The 20,725-nt window shown below is 42.7% G+C and overlaps 4 protein-coding genes across 4 annotated transcripts; all 4 read left to right on the plus strand.

Moving 5' to 3' along the window:
• Positions 1-207: 207 nt before the first annotated feature.
• LOC139831667 (uncharacterized) lies at positions 208-3,484 on the plus strand. The gene is made up of 12 exons (XM_071820980.1): positions 208-308; positions 424-623; positions 1,103-1,161; positions 1,256-1,390; positions 1,447-1,482; positions 1,565-2,123; positions 2,202-2,422; positions 2,507-2,653; positions 2,801-2,929; positions 3,009-3,121; positions 3,203-3,278; positions 3,362-3,484. The coding sequence occupies exons 1-12, from the start codon at positions 208-210 to the stop codon at positions 3,482-3,484; spliced, it is 1,899 nt and encodes a 632-aa protein (XP_071677081.1).
• Positions 3,485-15,182: 11,698 nt separating this feature from the next.
• On the plus strand, positions 15,183-15,960 carry LOC139831668 (uncharacterized). The gene is made up of 4 exons (XM_071820982.1): positions 15,183-15,373; positions 15,466-15,537; positions 15,644-15,766; positions 15,859-15,960. The coding sequence occupies exons 1-4, from the start codon at positions 15,185-15,187 to the stop codon at positions 15,958-15,960; spliced, it is 486 nt and encodes a 161-aa protein (XP_071677083.1). The 5' UTR covers positions 15,183-15,184.
• Positions 15,961-16,175: 215 nt separating this feature from the next.
• On the plus strand, positions 16,176-16,571 carry LOC139831669 (protein FAR1-RELATED SEQUENCE 11-like). The gene has a single exon (XM_071820983.1). The coding sequence runs from the start codon at positions 16,176-16,178 to the stop codon at positions 16,569-16,571; it is 396 nt and encodes a 131-aa protein (XP_071677084.1).
• A 1,850-nt stretch (positions 16,572-18,421) lies between these two features.
• On the plus strand, positions 18,422-20,363 carry LOC127303795 (uncharacterized). Its single transcript, XM_071820984.1, has 4 exons — positions 18,422-18,840; positions 19,871-19,981; positions 20,086-20,115; positions 20,238-20,363. The coding sequence occupies exons 1-4, from the start codon at positions 18,622-18,624 to the stop codon at positions 20,361-20,363; spliced, it is 486 nt and encodes a 161-aa protein (XP_071677085.1). The 5' UTR covers positions 18,422-18,621.
• Positions 20,364-20,725: the final 362 nt, after the last annotated feature.

Here is a 20,725-nt window from a genome sequence, read left to right on the forward strand (position 1 = left end):
ATATCATCTCACACATCGTATGTATAATTAATAATGTCATCCCACGCATCGTATGTAAAATCATGTTGTATTCAAGTCTCCCTCTTGCACATTTAATTTAGTTTTTTGTACGTGACATATTACTTTCGTAATATAGTGTTTTTCCTTGATAGAATGGACGAGCTTAGGGGTGAAGTTTGCTGCAACATCGAAAAATGGTGTAGGCTCATGGCCCGTCTTACCGTGGATCAACGTGCTAGACTAGCTCTAACTAATTTAAGAAGTATGATGATGATTCCTTCTGTGAAGATGCGTACAATATTGATCAGGTACACCTTCTCACATGTATATTACGTAATATTTCATCACATGTTCATATGTCATTTGTAATTCGTGGATTATTTTTGCATAGTACTTATTGATTCATCTTCATTTTTGTTCCAGGTTCATGCTTGATGTTTTTGACCCTGCCATCGGTACATTCGAAATAGGAGAGAACAATGGCGTGGTGTCTCTTGGTTTTGTTGATGTTGAGTGTCTCCTTGGTCTGGTTAATGAAGGATTTTCTGCTGGGGAAATACTTACCGAGGAAGGTGAAGACGTGAAGCATCGCATCCCACCACAGTTCATAAGCAAATCAACCGGTAACATCGTTATCGACGAATTAATTGACGACATCATTAAAAGTAAACTTGCCGATGATGACTTCACGAGGAGGGTAGTGCTAGTGCTTCTGGGAACAGTACTTGCTCCTATGGCGACGAAGATTGTCCCACACAAGTTCTATGCACTAGTAGAAGATGTGAACCGAATCTCAAAAATCAATTGGAATGCATTCACTCTTAGGGTTCTGTTGGATAGCATTAGGCTGGTAAGAAAAGGTAGACAAATCCGTCAGTGGCCAAAAGGGAACTTAGGAATGTTGCAGGTATGTATGGTCTTATGTCGGAGTGTTGTGCATACTACATCTCACTGCATTTTTCACGTATAGATAATTAATTTACTCTCCTTTGTTTACATGCATGCAGTACTTGTACTGGGAAAAATGTCACCGCTAGAAGGCGATCGTGCATTTAATCCTAACTGTCCATGCGCCCTCTAATGAGGAACTGGAATGAAGCAGCTGCCACGCGGAGAGACAATTTTGACTATGAGAATGGTCGAGGTCGTGGTAACGTGAAGGTACTAATTTCAGTGTTACGAATAGGCACACTTAATTTTGTTAATAATCAATTCAAAACTGTAGTACTTAACTCTTGCATTATATAACGTGCAGATTGATGAAAATATCACTGAAGAGTATCGGATGATGGAGCCAGTTGTGCCAGATCCTGTGGCTGCTCATCAGAATAACGCCAAGCCCGCGAGTGCTGTTCCAAAAAGAAACAGGCTCCAAAACCCATTGATAACGGTCAGACGGAAATTCTGATAAATCGTTTAACGGGTTACCTAGATGCACAATTGCAGAAGATGTTGGCTACCATCCCTGCCTTATGTGCTCAGGTGAAACGCCTAATTGTTGTGTCATTTTCTTTTGTTATTGAAAATGCAATCGTTCATGAACTTATATATTTTTGTGTTGCAGAGAACATTGGAGATGTTTAATAAGGAAGGCGTGACTTACAAACCAGCATCCGCACCGGTTTCCGGTAACATGGAGGACCAGGAAGATGTCAACTCTTTCCGGAACGGCCCTCGTGATAAAAAAGAGTTCATGTACAAGGAAGAGAGCGATTCAGCAGGAGGTGGAGATTCTATTCGTATCATTGACATGAACCTGGCTGATGAAGTTGATAAATTGGAAAAAAAATTAAAGGAGCCTGCTAAGAATGGTACTACCAAGAATGCAAATGATGCTATGCGCACACCTGACAAGGCTGGTGGACTGAATGGTACTCCAGCAGGAAAGCCATTTGGCGATGTTGGTAGCACACCGGATAATCCGTTCATCATTGAAAATGCTGATCCGGTGACATCAGATTCAGAAATTGATCTCGACGCAGTAAGTATTAGCAAGTTCTTATCTAAATCAAAGGAAGATGAGTTGGCTGGGAAGAGGAAGCGAACAATTCCCAAAAAATTTCAATCTCCCTATGCTCTAGACAGACGCACCAAGCGTCAAGTCCGTGGTTCATCCACAAAAGGTAGTTTATTTGTCTCATTATTTTTAATATTCTCTATAAGAAATGTTGTATTTGCTAATCATTTTCATATGCATGCAGCTCTGAATTTCGATGATAAATCTGGAGCAGATAAAAATGCAAAACCGGATGCATCATGCGATTTGACGGCTGAACTTGTAGACGCAGCTATAGTCTTCCTCGAGCTTGCATCTCGCTCAGACCAGCACAAAAAAAAGAATGTTTACCGGAGTGCCAGGGGCGATGAAGTTAACGCTGAGCGGCTACGTGTTGTTCTCGACGAAAAATGGTTGTCCGATGATGTAAGTGTGTAGAACACATCTATTCCATACATTTAATATTTACATGTATGTTATTAACATATAATGTCATTATGTTATTCGCAGGTCATTGATGGTTACATTGGGCATTTGAACCTCCGTGTTGGGGATGATCGCTTCTTGTGTCCAGCATGGAGATCAAAATATCTAGTAGACCGGGCAATTGCCGGAGACAAACCCAAAGAATCCAGCAAGAACATGGATAGCGCGATGGTAAGATCTCGCGGTTGGTAGAGTGTTGACGGAATACACCGTCCGTGACAAGGTACGTAATATATGATTGTTATAAAATATTGTAGTACTGCTAATAAACTTGCCGAATGACATCTCATTTTTTTCATATGTTCTAATTTTTTGCAGGTTTATTTTCCACTCAACATTGGCAATACACACTGGACGACCGTTGTCATGCACACACCGAAGCAAGAATTCCAAGTTCTCGACTCGCTTTATCCTCTAGAGTTTACGTTGGAGACTGTTGAGGCACTTGTAAGTGAAAAACAAATTGTCCACATTACTTGTAACACACTGAATTGCGCAAATTAGCATAACTGTTATCTCTCTACAGCGGCGCCAAATTGCAGATGACATGCAAGTGGCCAACGAAGTCACGAGTGGAAATCATCCCGACGTTTCAAAGTGGCCGATATTAGAGTACGACATGCCGCAGCAACATGACGGGTGAGTTAATGTTACACCAATTTAAGTTTATGATCAATACATGAGAGGATTAACGTTATCAAGATTTTGCATTTACAACAGGAACTCTTGTGGATTGTTTGTGATGGAATGCATGGAGCATTGGGATGGGGACCGGATGACTGCAGAGATTTCACAGGTTTGTTAAAAATCGTCTGTATGTACACCCTTGGATTAACAAAAATGTGTTACATCTAACCCATATTTCGTAATATTGTTTAGATCAAAATTAATGGAAGGCGAAGACGAATTGTCGCTGAAATGATGTTATCACCTTCGAACACGTTAGAGATGGTGAAAGAGAGAATTCGGTCCGTCGCTTCCAGGATCAACAAGAAGACATAGAAAATGGAAGATAAAAGTTTGAGTGGTTAGGTTTTAGTCCCGAAGAAGGTTTCCTGACCATGAATAGCTTTTTTCCTTCTATCAACTATGTTATGTTGTCAAGTGACCATGAATACTTTTTTCGTTTTGTTCAAGACATATGGCTACCCTATTATTTTGTTTGCTTAATCATATATTCTTGTTTCTTGTTTTATTGAGGTGCACATACAGACACACACGTACATATTTTTTGATCATGATTTCTTGATGATTTTTCAGTTGCACACAAACACTGAAAGTAACATTTAAGCTACATACACAAACACAGTGTACCAAGTCGGTATCATTTTCGTTGTGCGATTTTTCGTGTGTAGACACACGCTTTGCATTTGTAAAGAATCATACACCAACATAGTAGCCTTTTTTCAGCTACACACTCACACACACTAGAATTTTTCACGTACACACATCAATTTCGTTGAAGATTTTTTCAGGTGCACACACACACTTTGCATTTAGTCAAGTAGTTCAACCCATTTACAAAACCGTAGTATCAACATACACACTTCACAGAACATAGATCTATCTAGGGTGTGTTTGGGGCAGCACCACTCCAATCTATCTTCGGCTTCTTCTCCTCTGGCCACTCGTCCCAGTGGCCCCCACGAAAACGAGGAGGGCTTGTTTGATAACACATGGGAAAACTCCAGGACGCGGCAGTCCAATATTCATGCCCATCAGTGATGCGAGTGTGTGTCCACGCTTCATCCCCACTTGGGCGCTTGGTGCCAGCCAATTCTTTTCCTTTGCTGCTGCTCGATGAAGAAGCCTTTGTGCCGCCCGTTGAACTGGGTTGCAATGCAGTTGGTGTTGCTTATGGAGGTAGCCGTGGCGCTGTCCATAGTTGCATTGACGGATTATATGGTACAGGCTTTGTACGCCACAAACCCATCTCTGGCTGCATACTCCAGATTAATTTCATCGAGGATTCTTCTCCCAGAACTTGTCTTTGGACAGATGGGAATTCTTTCTTCATTCCTTTGTAGCTCATATCGATGAGTGCGGCTGCCATGTCAGCCATCCCAGTCCTGTCGCGTTCAAGCTGGAACAAGTCCTGCAGATCGATGTGGTACTCAATTGGTATCTCAATATTCCAACTTCGCTGCATTGCTATTCTGTCATTTCTGATATCGACGCTAGCAAAGTGGACACCACTGCGTAGGAAATCCATGAGTTTGGGACACCACGGTTGGCTACCGCTCCACCATAAAAATGGAAAAGATTAATCGGTAAAATATTGTTGGGAAAAAATGCTGAAATTGAGTTGTGAAATGCAATGAAATTATGTGATAATATTTCATTCCTACGTGTCATTTAACATTTTTTGTCCGAACTTGAATGGAAGTACATATCATGGTTCATATCGGTACATTCAAATGGATTTAGAAGTTCAGATTTTATCCTTAAAGATGAATGAGTACCAAGTACTATGTTTGTGAGGGGGATTTACCATAACTATGTGCACATGAGTAACTAAATAACAACTAAGTAACCACATCAAAAATATCAAATCACGTAAATGAACTAGCATGAAGCATCAAATCAAGATGATAGAGGTTATGTAAAACCGGGTTTCATATTTCAAGTTTGCAAGAGCCACTGTAAAAATCAAATATACATACCTTGACCATTGGTAGACCAATACGTGATCTTTCATCGCCAGTTGGACGACGGCGATCCGATAGTCACCTTTGTACTCCGGGTCGCAGTACTCGAAGTCCAGGCCCATGAACTTGTATTCATCCTTGCTCAACCACTGCTCGTACATGTCCACAATCTCAGCTGCTTTATGGTTGTCGTCGGTGTAGACAACCTCAATCTCAGTTTGATGTGCGACAATCTTCCGGATTTCAGTTTTAGATCGGTAACCTCCCATTCCTGATCCGTGTCACTGCTCTGATTGCTAACCTCCCTTTCCTGATCCATGTCAGTGCTGTGATTGCTGAACTCTCTTTCCTGGTCCATTTTGAGAGGTAGACGAAGAGGGCAGTGTGGAGAAAGGAGGAGAAAGAAGGGGAGGGAAGATGAATCGGTGGGAAATGCACTGCAGAATAAATGGCAAATGAGGAGGAGAAAGAAGGGGAGGGAAGATGACTCGGTGTGAACTGCCCTGCACAAAAAATGGCAACTGCCCAGCCGAAATTAAATCACGTTATGTGGGAACACACCGAAATGGGCTACCTTTTTACGCGGGCCTGCACAGCTTGAAGCTACGCAATATGGCCTAGATTTGGTGCATGATGACGCCACTTTTTATGCAGTGCTTATGTGATCGATTAATAGCAAACACCACTATTTCATGACAATAAAACATGCGTAAATCATTATTGAAACATAATATGCAGCACACACTAATGTCATGACAATAAAACATGCGTTAACAATTAACCAAACATAATATGTAGCACACACTAATGTCCATGTTTCATGACACAGTTGTCATGTGTAAGCATTTAAAATACGTGGTGATTTCATAGTTGATCAACTAGGAGCTTCAGACCACCCTCCTTGCTACCACGAAACCAGAATATGTAGATGTCACCAACTTGCATCTTATTTTGCTTCACAACATCCATCCAATTTGAGGTAATCATGGCGCTTTTCCCTACTTTGCTCAAGACCATCCTAACTTTAGCAACTTTTCTATTCCTGGAAAAGACTTGAATTTCGGATGGTAATTTCAGATTCTTCACAATGTACTCCATGGTGTAGGCCTTTGAGAAGTACTGCAAAAGGAGTCAATGAGCAATCATTTGTTAGCAAAAAAAATTTGACATACGATTGTAAATAAATTATGGCTAATGATTAATAAAAAAATTTATAACCATTTTGGCTTTGCCCTTGATGATGATTGAATTTTTTATGGTGAAGACATAGAGGGGTCTACTTGGGTTGTGCTTACAAACTACACGCTTGATCTAGCAAGTTGTTCATCATCCATCTCCACCAGATTGGCAAACACACAAGGAGTCAAAATCTGCATTCCCCATAATTCCCGGACTCGAATGCATAATTTTGGATAGTAATGAACAATAATATATGTACTGAAACATTTTTGTTGGAAGGATCATTCTTACCTCTCATAGTAATTCTTTTCTGCGCATCCCCAGGAGCAACAACTTCAGGTACGTGAGCGTCCATGTTCACCTTCATACCATTACGAGTGATCAAACATAGTTATAAAAAATGCATTTAATGTAACATTCATGATGATCTATGACATATGTTACATGACAACTTCAATAGTATGACCTCAAAATGTACAAGATTCAATCTTTTAGTACTGCATGTTACTGTAGCAGATCTAGGTGTTGTCGACAAATAGATGAGAATCTGATTGCGCATCGTAGCAGATCTAGGTGTTGTCGACAAATAGATGAGAAACTGATTGCAGTTACTGTAGCTAATGTAGGTGTTGTCGACAAATAGATGACAAAAATGAATGCATATTAGGCCCGGGACATCAGATGAAAAACAGATCTAACATGGCGCATGTACTGGGCAATAATTGCTGCAGCTAATGTATGAGATCTATGTGTTGTCGACAATTTGATCAATTGTCAGAAACAACCGCACGGAGAATAGAGGGGAGATAGATGAGCAACAGAGGGGAGATAGATGATCTAGTTCCGGACGGATATGCATAGGGTTTTATCATACCTCTCACCGACGACAGCTCCACAATGGTACGCAGGGTTCTGAGGCGGCGACGGCAAAAAAATGGGAATAATTTATCAGGCTATCCCACGATTAGGGTATAAGAAAGCGTTGAGCTTGTATATAGGTGCGGGATGGGCCGTCAGGCCATTATTTTTTAGCTTTTCAATTTGGGTAATACTGGGCCACCGGAACTATTAAGTTATCCTAATGCGGCCCGACTGACTCAACTCATTTATATTTTTATTCTGTAATTTTGTATTACAACATAAAATTGGTACACCTATGCACATTACAGTGCAGACATAGCTACTGTGGAGAGGAGGGCAACCAAGGCGACGCAAAGTGCTCAAAGATGCAACCACCAGCATTAGAAGCCATCAGCAATTTTCTCGGCACAATTATGCAGATGACAAGTTGCACCAGATGATGCATATGGATGTAACATGCAACCACCATCATTCCAAAGGCAAGACATAGCTAAGCATCAGCACACCAATACATACATTATACTTAATTACATAACTTAGTTCCACACATATTCACAAAATAAGACCATCAATATAATAGATGGTCACACTAGGTAAATAACTTAGTTATTTACAAAACTAACTTTGTTCAACACTCATTACTGACATAGTTCAACGCCATAAAGCAAAAGCAACAACATCACATCAGTCCACAACATCTAGGCATCATCCTCGACAGAGAGCACCACCAGCAGTCCATAATGCTGTACCCTAATCTGCCTAGAGGTGCCAGAGATGGCTAGCTCCTCGGCATGCTGCCTCAGATGATCAAGCTTGCCACCCTTCGGCTTCGACCTGTGCCATGGACAGAAGTACTTCCCACGCTTCTTGAAAGGCAGGTCCCCATTATGCAGCTTCTCCAGAGCTTCCTTTTGAATGACCCCATGTTCCTGCTGTCACAACCGACTCCGCAGAATCCCGTGAGTCATACTAGACAAGAACAATGTGTACAAATTACAATTACAGATGCAAACCAAACAAAATGAAATAGATGGAAGGGTACACAACTAAATATATTGCTCACCTCCAGCGAGCCATCGATTCCTCCAAGTCCTGGTATGGACCATCCACAGCACCACCACCTCCTCCTGGTTTGCAGCATCGCATCGCAGGGTCTTCATCCTCCTGGTTTGGTGGAGTCACAGGTTCAACCACCTCCTCCTGGTATGCTTCATCTTCAGAAACAGGTTCATACTCATGCTGGTTTGGAGGAGGCACAGGTTACAACACCTCCTCCTGGTTTGCCGCATCAGCAGTAACAGGTTCTTCCTCATGCTGGTTTGGAGGAGGCACAGGTTCCACGTCCTCCCGCTTCCTCTTCCTAGACCCTTCGCCAACCTACATACCAAAAAGATAAATCCACACATTAATCCCCTCAAGGAAAAAGTCATCAAAATAGTTTGCATACCAAAAAATCAAAAAGGAAACAATAATCCATATCATATTTAACATTCTTTCATTGTATCATCTTATGTATACTCCTAACTCCTAAGTCCTTATTATTAATTACAAACAAGTAATGGTAATCATGTCATACAGAAATGCTTTATTTATTATTCTGTAATAGAAATGATTTTGATCAACATTTATAAGTTGCTGTATTTTCCTACGGCAAGAAATAAATTTGATAATAAAGTACCGAAACATGGAATTTATAAGCTAGGTTATGTGGACCATATCATGCAATTAGTAGTACCTATTGCAAAAGTAAAATACTTAAAAGGGTTAGACCTAGTGTAAAAACTAAGAATCACTATCATGATTTGAGATTCTAACTTGTGTTATGCATTTGTAATCAGGCATAGTTCATTTACATCAACTACTCCCTCTGATTTGTACAATAGAGATCCTTGTGCAACTATCCAGCACATGAACAAAATGAACAAACATCACGACACAGCATAGAACATTAGTTAAGCTCCATAGTTGCTACCGTGATAACGTCAGAGTAAACCCCGAGCATAACCTACCCAATATCAACATTATCAGAGCAAGTAATTAAGATGTTGTTTGGATAAGGTAGCCTGGTAGACCCGTTAATCCACAGGAAAAAAAGGGGCAGAACGAGCAGTTACCTCCATATGCAAGTCCGGCTTCACCTCCGAGACGTCGCCGGACGCCGGCGCAGCGAGCAGATCCGGCACGGCCTTCTCCGCCAAGGACGACGAATCCTCCTCCGCAGATTCCTCCGCGTCCAGATCCGCCCGTGCCGCGACCACCGGGCCGACGACGACCGACCCGATGACAGAGGCATCGACGACGGTGGACCTCGCAGCGACCGCCGTAATGCTGGACTCTCCACCACCGCCTTCGCCTCCAACCGCCTCCGCCGATGCAGCAACATCGACGGCCGCCAAGTTCTCCAGATCGTCCGCGCCAACTGCTACTCCCGCAGCTTCCATCGCCGCCGAATCGACTGGATCGGCGATGCGAAAACCTAAACTACCGGCGGAGCGAGGTAGATGGAGAGGGAGAGGGGTTTTTTGGCGGAGAGATTCTCGGAGAGGTGGGGAACGGGGGGAAATGGCCGCAGATGTGGGAGACGAAGCTTTTATATGCGCGGACGCCTCAGGTCCCTCGCCAGGTAGCTTTACACGTCACCATAGCCTCCTCTCCCTTGCCACGTTGCTCTACAAGTCATCGGTTTAGGAGCTTTTTTTTTTTTTTTGAGAAACACAGTACAAACGCAGACGCTCATATACACGCGCATACACTCACCCCTATGAACGCACACACGCACACCCTACCCCTATAAGCACCTCCGGAAGACTGAGCCGGCGGATATGTTTGCCAAACATTACTTCAAATACACGATTAATATTTGTATTAGATTAGTATCATTATAAAGTGTATTTTCAATGTGAATCCAACGATACTATATACATATATTATAATCAAGATTTTGTTACTCAAATTTTAGGGGAAAAGTTTGTATTGGCGCGTGCACCTTATCCCTAGTATCGGCACCTCCCAACCATGGGATCACCATGAATGCAAAAACCAACCTAGAAAGAGAAATTAAAAAAGGGTGGGGCACACCACCATGCACAAGTGTGCCAAATATTGGCCCCATCCAAGGTGGTTTGGTATGTTTTAGGCCATGGTAGACCCATTTTGACCCTAAAACCCTAGTATCGGCACCTCCCAACCATGGGATCACCATGAATGCAAAAACCAACCTAGAAAGAGCAATTAAAAAAGGGTGGGGCACACCACCATGCACAAGTGTGCCAAATATTGGCCCCATCCAAGGTGGTTGGGTATGTTTTAGGCCATGGTAGACCCATTTTGACCCTAAAACCCTAGTATCGGCACCTCCCAACCATGGGATCACCATGAATGCAAAAACCAACCTAGAAAGAGCAATTAAAAATGGTGGGGCACACCAGCATGCACAAGTGTGCCAAATATTGGCCCCATCCAAGGTGGTTGGGTATGTTTTAGGCCATGGTAGACCCATTTTGACCCTAAAACCCTAGTATCGGCACCTCCCAACCATGGGATCACCATGAATGCAAAAACCAACCTAGAAAGAGGACTTTAGAAAGGGTGGGGCACACCACCATGCACAAGTGTGCCAAATATTGGCCCCATCCAAGGTGGTTGGGTATGTTTTAGGCCATGGTAGACCCATTTTGACCCTAAAACCCTAGTATCGGCACCTCCCAACCATGGGATCACCATGAATGCAAAAACCAACCTACAAAGAGCAATTAAAAAAGGGTGGGTCACACCAGCATGCACAAGTGTGCCAAATATTGGCCCCATCCAAGGTGGTTTGGTATGTTTTAGGCCATGGTAGACCCATTTTGACCCTAAAACCCTAGTATCTAAGACTCTCCCAACCATGGTATCACCATGAATGCAAAAACCAACCTAGAAAGAGAAATTAAAAAGGGTGGGGCACACCACCATGCACAAGTGTGCCAAATATTGGCCCCATCCAAGGTGGTTGGGTATGTTTTAGGCCATGGTAGACCCATTTTGACCCTAAAACCCTAGTATCGGCACCTCCCAACCATGGGATCACCATGAATGCAAAAACCAACCTACAAAGAGCAATTAAAAAAGGGTGGGGCACACCAGCATGCACAAGTGTGCCAAATATTGGCCCCATCCAAGGTGGTTTGGTATGTTTTAGGCCATGGTAGACCCATTTTGACCCTAAAACCCTAGTATCGGCACCTCCCAACCATGGTATCACCATGAATGCAAAAACCAACCTAGAAAGAGAAATTAAAAAAGGGTGGGGCACACCAGCATGCACAAGTGTGCCAAATATTGGCCCCATCCAAGGTGGTTGGGTATGTTTTAGGCCATGGTAGACCCATTTTGACCCTAAAACCCTAGTATCGGCACCTCCCAACCATGGGATCACCATGAATGCAAAAACCAACCTAGAAAGAGAAATTAAAAAAGGGTGGGGCACACCACCATGCACAAGTGTGCCAAATATTGGCCCCATCCAAGGTGGTTGGGTATGTTTTAGGCCATGGTAGACCCATTTTGACCCTAAAACCCTAGTATCGGCACCTCCCAACCATGGGATCACCATGAATGCAAAAACCAACCTACAAAGAGCAATCCAAAAAGGGTGGGGCACACCACCATGCACAAGTGTGCCAAATATTGGCCCCATCCAAGGTGGTTGGGTATGTTTTAGGCCATGGTAGACCCATTTTGACCCTAAAACCCTTGTATCGCACCTCCCAACCATGGGATCACCATGAATGCAAAAACCAACCTACAAAGAGCAATTAAAAAAGGGTGGGGCACACCAGCATGCACAAGTGTGCCAAATATTGGCCCCATCCAAGGTGGTTGGGTATGTTTTAGGCCATGGTAGACCCATTTTGACCCTAAAACCCTTGTATCGGCACCTCCCAACCATGGAGCATCCACTAGGTCTTCCAAAATATCTAAAAATGAAAAATATCTTCACATTCCATGATTGTTTGTGTTACATACCATGTCTACAAAATTTGAGGTGATTTGGAGGAGGTCGAAAAAATCACTTGCTTAAAAAATGGGGATAAAGTTATACCAAACGGTCCGTCGTAGAGCAAGTGAATTTTTCGACCATCTCTAAATCACCTCAAAATTTTTTTATAGGCTCCCATGTATGTAATATCAATTATTAATAAAAAACATTTAAAAATTAAGTTTACAAGAATATTGTGGGGTACACCATGGTTAGTTGCACCCAGACACCCGAAACATAGGGTTTTAAGCGGAAACATGCATTTTTTGGGTAAATCAGGTAGATGGGCATGCTAGGGTGAGGCCACACTTGCACATGCCTGCACCATTCACTCTACAAGAATATTGGCCCCATCCAAGGTGTTTGAATCTATTTTAGTGCAAGTTAGACTCATATTCACCATAAAACCCTTTTCGCCACATCCTAATTCAAAAATATTCATAATGATAAAAATATCATCACATTCCATGTTTATTTCTGTTACATACCATGTGTGAAAATTTTGAGGACATTTGGAGGAGGTCGAAAAATAGGTTGCTTCAAAAAATGGGGCTAAAGTTCCGAACGGATATGCATAGTAGCCTTTTTTCAGCTACAAACTCACACACAGTAGCATTTTTCAGGTACAAACAAAAACACACTTCCATTTCATCTGAAACCACATTTAATTTTTCATCCACACACCGAAACACACTTGCATGATATTTTGACATGACCACATCATTGGAAATAATTTTTTCATCTTGACATTTCCAATTACACACCTGACTAATTTGAATATGTTGCAAATAAAACAACTACTTGAAATGCTTGCATATTATTCCTACTACTAACCCAAACATTGCAACACACATTGTTGCTAGAAAGCAAATAATATTGTCCTTAGACTTCAACACTTTTCTCTGCATTTTCAATTGTATCTTCAAGGTTTTTTCTTTGTCTTCATTTTCGTTTCCGCACCTTGTTGATCTTCTCGGATAGTTGCCCTATCACGTATCTTTCTCTTCCTTTCCATTCACTGTCAACCCACTCTACATACGCGCATGTATGTATTCCCTGAAAGAAAACATATCATATGAAAACATAGCATATAAATAAAGTTCAAACATGAAATTATATGGTTTGAAAGTATACCTCATATGGACAACCCAAAAACCGTCTTCCAAAGTGTCGTAACCGTCGTTGCAAACACGGCGAGCAGGTGGAACACCGAGTGGCCACACCTGTTCTTTGTGTTCTTCTCAATACCGTAGTACAATGGATCAAACTCGTACTGCGGCAAAACATCAACAAACTGAACCATGCCTTCGTCATCATCCTATATTTCATCATAGCAGATTATGGGTTATGGAAGAATTCTTTTATAAAACAGCAAATAATCAGGTACTAACCGGCTCAACTAGGGTATGTGTCGCCGCGGTCTTCATCTTCCCTCTGTTGTAATGCACAACAGATGTAAGCTTCGCCCATCCGTGGTCGCCGTCCATCGGATCCGCTCTATCCGATGAGTTCACGATCGCGTGCAGCCGCCGATCACCCCCGCGGCGAGACATAGGCAACACAGACGAACCCTAACAGCGAGTTAGGGAACACTTTGTTAAATAGAAACGGCCCATCGAGTTAGGCTTTATATTTAATTGGGCCGCCAACTCTATCGGCCCAAGACATGCTATACCCACCACGTAAAGCTCAACATCCACGCATGCAAAAAATTGTTGGTTTATTATTTTAACATCATTTAGGAAAGATAATTCTTTGTGTTATCACAAATTTGTAATGGAATCGAAAATATTACGATTTATTGTGAAACATTATAGGAAAGAATAAAACTATAGTACAGAGAACCAACATGAAAGCAAACAATAATATAGAAAAAATTGAAGAAAAAAACAGGATACATAAAAGAGAAGCCACCGAGTAGAAATCAGCTTTACAAGAATTGAGTTAATTGACTCATAAAAAGAGAACATAGTTCAGTACAAATCACTCATAAAAACATAATAAACACAGTAATCCTTCCATGATTATTGAAGTTCAGCAAAAGAACATACAATTTCACATAAAAAGAGAGAGGTAGTTCAAATAGTCGCGACGATTACATAGATTAGCACAAAAGACACCAGAGTGAACATATCCACCACTTTACAAACAGTAGGTTCATCGTCTGAAACTTAAACCCCTACATCTATAAGAGTTGCCATTCAACATAAGATGGAGGGATGCTCCGGTGCTCCCCCCTAAGTGAAGTTGAGGGGTCATATTGAGTTTTTTTTTAAGCGTTGGGCTAGCCCGAACCCATATCCAGCCCGTGTATACCCATATGTATGGATACGGTATATGTACGTGACGTTTAAAAAAAGGTGATCACGTGAGCAGTTAATTAAGATCTAATCCGCTTAAAACTCGCCGATCGTCGTGCATGTGTCTTCTGTTGCCGCGATCGTCGTGAGAAGAAGTTGTACTCCTCCGTCGTCAGAAACCCTAGCGCGAGCACGAGTTGGTGGTGGTAGGGTTGATCTTCCTCTCGGGAGGGATCGATCTGCCGCCGGCGCGCCGGCCGTCTCCGCCGTCGTGCACGTCCCCTTCTGTTGTCGCGATCGCCGTGAGCATTTTACTCCTAGTTGGAACCCTAGCGCGAGCCCGACGCATCAACCGAGCTGGTGGGGGTAGGGTTCCTCTTCCTCCCGGGTGGGATTCTGCTGGCCGGCGCGCCGGCCGTCTCCGCCGTCGCCGTTGATCGCTCCAACCAGATAAGTGTTGGCGAGCGCGGCTAGGGTTAGGGCCGGCTCCTCTTGCCCTTGAGCGTGGCCTAGCGGCTTCTTCCTCCTCGGACGCATCGATCGACCCCTGTGGTGGGTGTAGGTTTACTCCGGCCGGCGCATCGATCGATTGGTAGGTACGTACATGATAACTCACCTCTTGTTGGGTCATTTTAACTTGTGAAAGAATTTGATGCGGATGTACTGAATTTGAGATTTTTGTTGTAGCTAGGAAATGGATGAGACGATGTCTGTTGTTGGTGAGGTAGAGAATGTTCCTGGAATTGGAGTTCATGGAGATGAGTCAGATAATTCTAGAACGGGGCTTGGTAATGAATCTTTGTCAGGGAGGGAGAATATTTTCGTTGGTTCAAGGTCAGATAATTCCATGAGCTCAGAGCATGGGATGGAAGCAATTATTAATGTAAGTGTATTTGATATATTCAATTTTTTTCATGGAAAGCAAATGCGAAGGATAAATGTTTTAACATTGTCATGTTATCATTGAATATGTAGATGGACGACATTGACAATGATTATGAGAGAGATATTAGTGATGATGTTGAGTTGGATGAAAACAGCAATGAGGTACATGTAGTGTAATTGTTATTTGATATGCAATGAAATGAGATTACCATTAGAAAGTGGGAAACAGTAATGAGGTACATTTACTTGTTGTCTTAAATTTTTGCAGGAAATATTTGGACTTGAAAATGTGTATGACTATTATGGTGAATCCGACATGGAGAATTGTTTTTATGATGAGTCAGTAGTTGGCAAACATTATGTGGAAGCAAAGCCGTCGAATAGCAATGAGGTACGTATTGGTTAATTTTTTGTGGAAACCAAATTTTTTTTAATAGCCACATAAAAAAATTAGAGTTTGACTGCTATGTTTTTATGTGACAGTCCCATGTTGATGATGGTGATGACGCGAACCTCTACCAAGCTTGTCGGGCGAGAGGATACGATAGAGTTGTACATGATGATAAAGGAGATGACTTTTCCTAGTGAAGAAGCTGCATTCGAATTCTACAACAGCTATGCCAACGATAATGGATTCAGCATCAGATTGGATAAGGTCGATATAGCAAAAAATTACGAAACATCGGCGTTACAGGTGTTTTTTGTGTTCAAGGGAAGGTGAGCGTGATCCAAAGTTGATGACCGAAGAGGGACATAGCCGGAGGCTCAGACCACTGTCTCGATGCAACTGTGAGGCGCACATGACTGTGAAGCTGAATGAAAAACTTGGTTTCTGGTATGTTGATAGTTTTGATGACAAGCACAGTCATACGTTAGCAAGAGCGGATGAAACACCTTTTCTTTGGTCGCATAGAAAAATCAGAGATCATCAGAAGGCTGAGATCTTAGCTATGGGAGCTGCAGGTATTAGGAAGCACACCATAATGGATTCCATGATTAGCAGAAGTGGATGGTATGGCGGCGTTGGGTACGTCCGACGGGATCTGTACAACCTTTGCGGCAAGGAAAAGAGGAAACTACTTGCGAAGGGTGATGCTGCCACGACCATAGGCATTATGCTCAGCAGAAAGGAGAAGGACCCAAGTTTTTATTTCGACTATGACTTGGATGAAGAAGGACGGATGAAGAGAATCTAAAGGTGTGACTCGCAGTCTGTACAGGACTATGAGGACTATGGAGATGTGCTTGTGTTTGACAGCACGTACAAGATGAATCGCTATCGTATGCCATTCATACCTTTTGTTGGTCTGAACAATCACCGTAGGACTACGGTTTTTGGTTGTGCCATAGTTTCAGATGAGAAAGAAGAAACTTATGTGTGGTTGCTGCAAACATTTCTGAAGGCAATGTGTCAGAAGAAGCCTTTGAGTGTAATTACGGACGCCGACTCAGCGATGATTAGGGCAATCCGCACTGTATTTCCCGATGTCTGGCACCGCATATGTTCTTGGCATGTTGAAAAAAATATGAAGATCCATCTCAGTCACAAGTCGTTGGGCGAGTTCCGGTCTATGTTGTACTATAGCACGTCCATAGCCGAATTTGAGCAGAGATGGCAGGCTTTTTTAAAGATGGAAGACAGAGAACACGGAAATTTGGTTGAGGAGGATGTACAGGAAGAGGCACCTGTGGGCTGCAGCTTTTCTGACAGAGGGTTTTTGGCTTGGTATGAAGAGCAACCAGCGGAGTGAAAGTCTGAATTCCTGCCTTCACCTGCACCTTGATGGAGAAATGACTTTGGTGGACATGATATTGCACTATGAGAATTGCATTACCCGCATCCGTGAGAACGAGGCACATGATGACTGCACGGCCTCACAGACATTACCTGTGCCCGTAACAAGCTGCAGGGATCTGGAGGTATTTGCTACCCACGTGTTTACGCCGGCAAACTTCTATATATTGCAGCTAGATTTGAGGTCAGTTGGCGGCATAGTGACTTTGGAAAGAAAGCTGGGATGTGGGTCTGAAACTTTTGTCGTGGCATGGCATAATAAACCAAAGAGGCAGTTCACCGTGGAATATACACCGGGAAATCCTAAAGAAACTATAAAGTGCAGCTGCAGGAGAATGATTCGAAAAGGACTCCCTTGCAAACATATATTCCATGTTCTATGTGTTCTGCAAATATCTGAAATTCCAAAGTGTTGTGTTCTTCGTCGGTTATCAAAAGACGCAAGAAATGGACTGCTGCTAGGCGAACGAGTGATATGTTTGGAGTAGGTTGGTCAGGTACAGCGGATAGAATTGAATATAGCAAGGTCGTGTGTTATCCTCGCAAGCTATGCATGCGGCATGCAAACACCCAACACTTTGGGCTCGATTACATGTGACAGTTTAAAGGACGTGATAGCAAAGGCGATTGAGTACGACAAGGAGGGTACGGTGGGTGCTGTTCCGATTTGTCTAAGCTCATTAGCAGTTGAACATGTGGAGGACCGAGAAGGAAACATGGTTAAGGTCCAGGATCCTATTAAAGTATCGAGCAAAGGTACACATAATTTAGATGATGACAACCGTCCCAAGTCTAAAAATGGAAGACCTCTATCGTACGACGAGCACAAAATTAAGTGCGGGGCTTGCAAAGAGCCAGGTCACAACCGGCGCAGCAAGAAATGCAAACTTAACAACAAGTGAGTGCCTATAAGCTGTCCTACTTACATAATTCAACAAAAGTAGCATTTTATAATTAGCATGTAATTTCCAATGCAGGTAGTACAAGAACTGTTACCATTATATATGTACTGGTGGCATCAGCAGTGGACTCATGCATCATCTTATGCGCTTCTGCTCCGGTGCTCCCCCCCTGGCGAAAAGTGGAATGGTCAAAACACATCAACGGTTCAGATCACGCGATACCTGTTCGGATTGAGGGTTAGTTTCATCATTTCACGTTTCTGACAGATACGTAAAGGCCCCGTACAAGCCCGTATGGCCCGTGACTGTTCTGTACGTATTCGGTCTACCGTCGTGTACGTGGCGAAGTCACGTGCGTGTACCGAAGCGGAAGGGACGTATAAAACCTTCGTCGGCTGCTCCGCCTCCCTCGCCCCACCATTTCCCCCCCAAATCAGGTACAGAGAAAACCCTCTCCCTCGGCCACTTCGTCTTCTCCACTCCGTCTCCAGTGCCAGTTCTCTTCTCCAATCCCTTCTTCTCCGCGCATTTCCGTCGAATCGGAGGCCGATGGAGGGTAGCAGCTCCACTGCGCGGGCGTCCGCCGCTACCTTGGTCAAGAACACCGGCGTGGCGGAGGCAGATGTGGTGCCGGGTGGATGGAGCCGTCGTGGTGCGGCCGCGTCGGGCGGAGGCTTGGTGCTGACGGTGGCGGATGAGCAGGAGCACGGACTCGGCGGCGAGATCGTGCCGGATCTGAATGTGCAGCCAATGGCGGAAGACCCTCTGGTATGTGCTATCCTCTCAACTCCTCAGCTTATTTGCCCTTATTTGATGGTGATTAGGGTTAGATCAAACCGAAGAACAGACGAATCATATATGAATTGTGATAAGGGCTTGATTACTGTGGACCAAATGGATCTAGCAGATTGTCCTATGGTTTGTGTATGTTGGCAAGGGTTTTTTTAATCTGGTTTGACATCCGTGTGCATTCGTAGTTAAGGGGGATTTTATTGTCATGTGACCCCAATTTATATACCCTGTGCACAATTTATCTGGTTTGATTACCGCGTGCACAATTTATTTGTTAGTAGTATCATCAATTGTTTGGTACAGAGCTTCATTAGTAAGTTTTTATTACATGATTGCATAATTGCTTTAGGATTCACATTGATTTCTAAATCTATGGTAATGTTGTTGTGCTCCAGGAGTGTTATCTTGCTATGATGGCAACAACATTGACATAATAATTTGTTCCCTGCATTTATTTTGTAAAAAATATTATGCAATACAGTTATGTTCAATTTTATCAATTAGTATATATACATGATTGTACACAAACATATGGGAAAATATGTAGTTACTATAATTGTACATCACTACAGTATGAATAATAGCATGTGTATCTATTATTTGAAAAGGTATGATTTGGCGGGACCTCCACTTATGGGTGTTAGAAGCTAAAAACCCCTAAATGCCGCTTTAGTTAACATCTTATGGTGATAATTATTGCTTATTATTATGGTACTGCTGCTCCAGGGGCATTCCTCTATAGAATCTGGACTCTATTTCCTCTATGAAATTTATTATTATGAGCAACATTATGGTAAGGTGAAACATAATATTGACTATGATTACTCTATGATATTAAGATCAGTATTAATGATAGGTTGACAGAATTATGTTTCACCTTAACATAGTAGGAGAAATATAATGTTACTGGCCTGTTATTGTAATGATTGCAATAAGGATTTGTAGTATATGTGTTATGCTGGTATGATTGCAATTTAGATTGACATAATAATCTGTATTCCATCAGCTTGGTGAGACCTCCTCTGTCCGCAAGAGGAAGTTTGAGGAGTTTGATGACTCGGAGGACTCTGGCCACTCCTACATTTCCAGCGAGGTCGAGTCCGGGGACGCCGTGTCGGTAAGAGAGCATTCTCAATATTGATTGTGCATGGTTGACAAGTTTATTGAACTCATTGCTGTACAATAGTTGTGACATATTATTGTGACATTGTTGTTTTGCAGTACAACTCAGATGCTTCATCTGATAATGAAGTCAGCAAGTACAATGTTGTCATATGAGAAGAAGGTGGAGGAGAAGATCTGGGCTGAGGGAATCGGTGCTTACATGAAACCTCGATGGGAGGTACTACTGCAAGTTCCATCCCTCCAAGCAGGTTCCTAGGGATGGTATGCGTGAAGGACTTGTTAGCCATGTGAAGGAGGTGCACCCGAAGGATCTCCGCGACAAGGCGAACCATGCTGCCCTGAGGAAAGTACTGGAGTACTATGGTCAGGATTGACTGAATGCCTGAAAAAGTTAGTGAAGAAGTACATCATCAGTAGATATGATGATGTTAAGTAATGTATGTTATTAAGAACTGCTAGTTTATGTGTGCACCTTCTGTTATGGTGCGGTAACTATGTATGGACTTGCTAGGCATGTGAACTTTAGCTATGGTAGCTATGTATGCACTGTACCAGTGTGCTAGATGGTATGTAGCACACTGTGTTTGCTTTTGCTGGTTCTTCACTTTGTTATAAGATAAGTGAAGTTATGGATGGCTACAAAGTATTGTCAGCCTTTTTATCTACCATCCATGTTCTGTTGGAAAAATGGTAGTCCATAAATATTATCTTGTTTGCAAGGAAATGGTAATTCTAA

The sequence above is a fragment of the Lolium perenne genome, chromosome 5, assembly GCF_019359855.2.
Source record: "Lolium perenne isolate Kyuss_39 chromosome 5, Kyuss_2.0, whole genome shotgun sequence".
Classification (NCBI taxonomy): Eukaryota; Viridiplantae; Streptophyta; class Magnoliopsida; order Poales; family Poaceae; genus Lolium; species Lolium perenne.

Coding starts and splice junctions, on each gene's coding strand:
- LOC139831667 (XM_071820980.1), top strand. CDS start 208: ATGGCCCGTCTTACCGTGGATCAACGTGCTAGACTAGCTCTAACTAAT. Junction 309..423: donor ATGCGTACAATATTGATCAG/GTACACCTTCTC, acceptor TTTTTGTTCCAG/GTTCATGCTTGATGTTTTTG. Junction 1,391..1,446: donor TCCAAAACCCATTGATAACG/GTCAGACGGAAA, acceptor GCACAATTGCAG/AAGATGTTGGCTACCATCCC.
- LOC139831668 (XM_071820982.1), top strand. CDS start 15,185: ATGGATGAGACGATGTCTGTTGTTGGTGAGGTAGAGAATGTTCCTGGA. Junction 15,538..15,643: donor TGGATGAAAACAGCAATGAG/GTACATGTAGTG, acceptor AAATTTTTGCAG/GAAATATTTGGACTTGAAAA. Junction 15,767..15,858: donor AGCCGTCGAATAGCAATGAG/GTACGTATTGGT, acceptor TTTATGTGACAG/TCCCATGTTGATGATGGTGA.
- LOC139831669 (XM_071820983.1), top strand. CDS start 16,176: ATGACTGTGAAGCTGAATGAAAAACTTGGTTTCTGGTATGTTGATAGT.
- LOC127303795 (XM_071820984.1), top strand. CDS start 18,622: ATGGAGGGTAGCAGCTCCACTGCGCGGGCGTCCGCCGCTACCTTGGTC. Junction 19,982..20,085: donor AGTCCGGGGACGCCGTGTCG/GTAAGAGAGCAT, acceptor GTTGTTTTGCAG/TACAACTCAGATGCTTCATC. Junction 20,116..20,237: donor ATGCTTCATCTGATAATGAA/GTCAGCAAGTAC, acceptor CCCTCCAAGCAG/GTTCCTAGGGATGGTATGCG.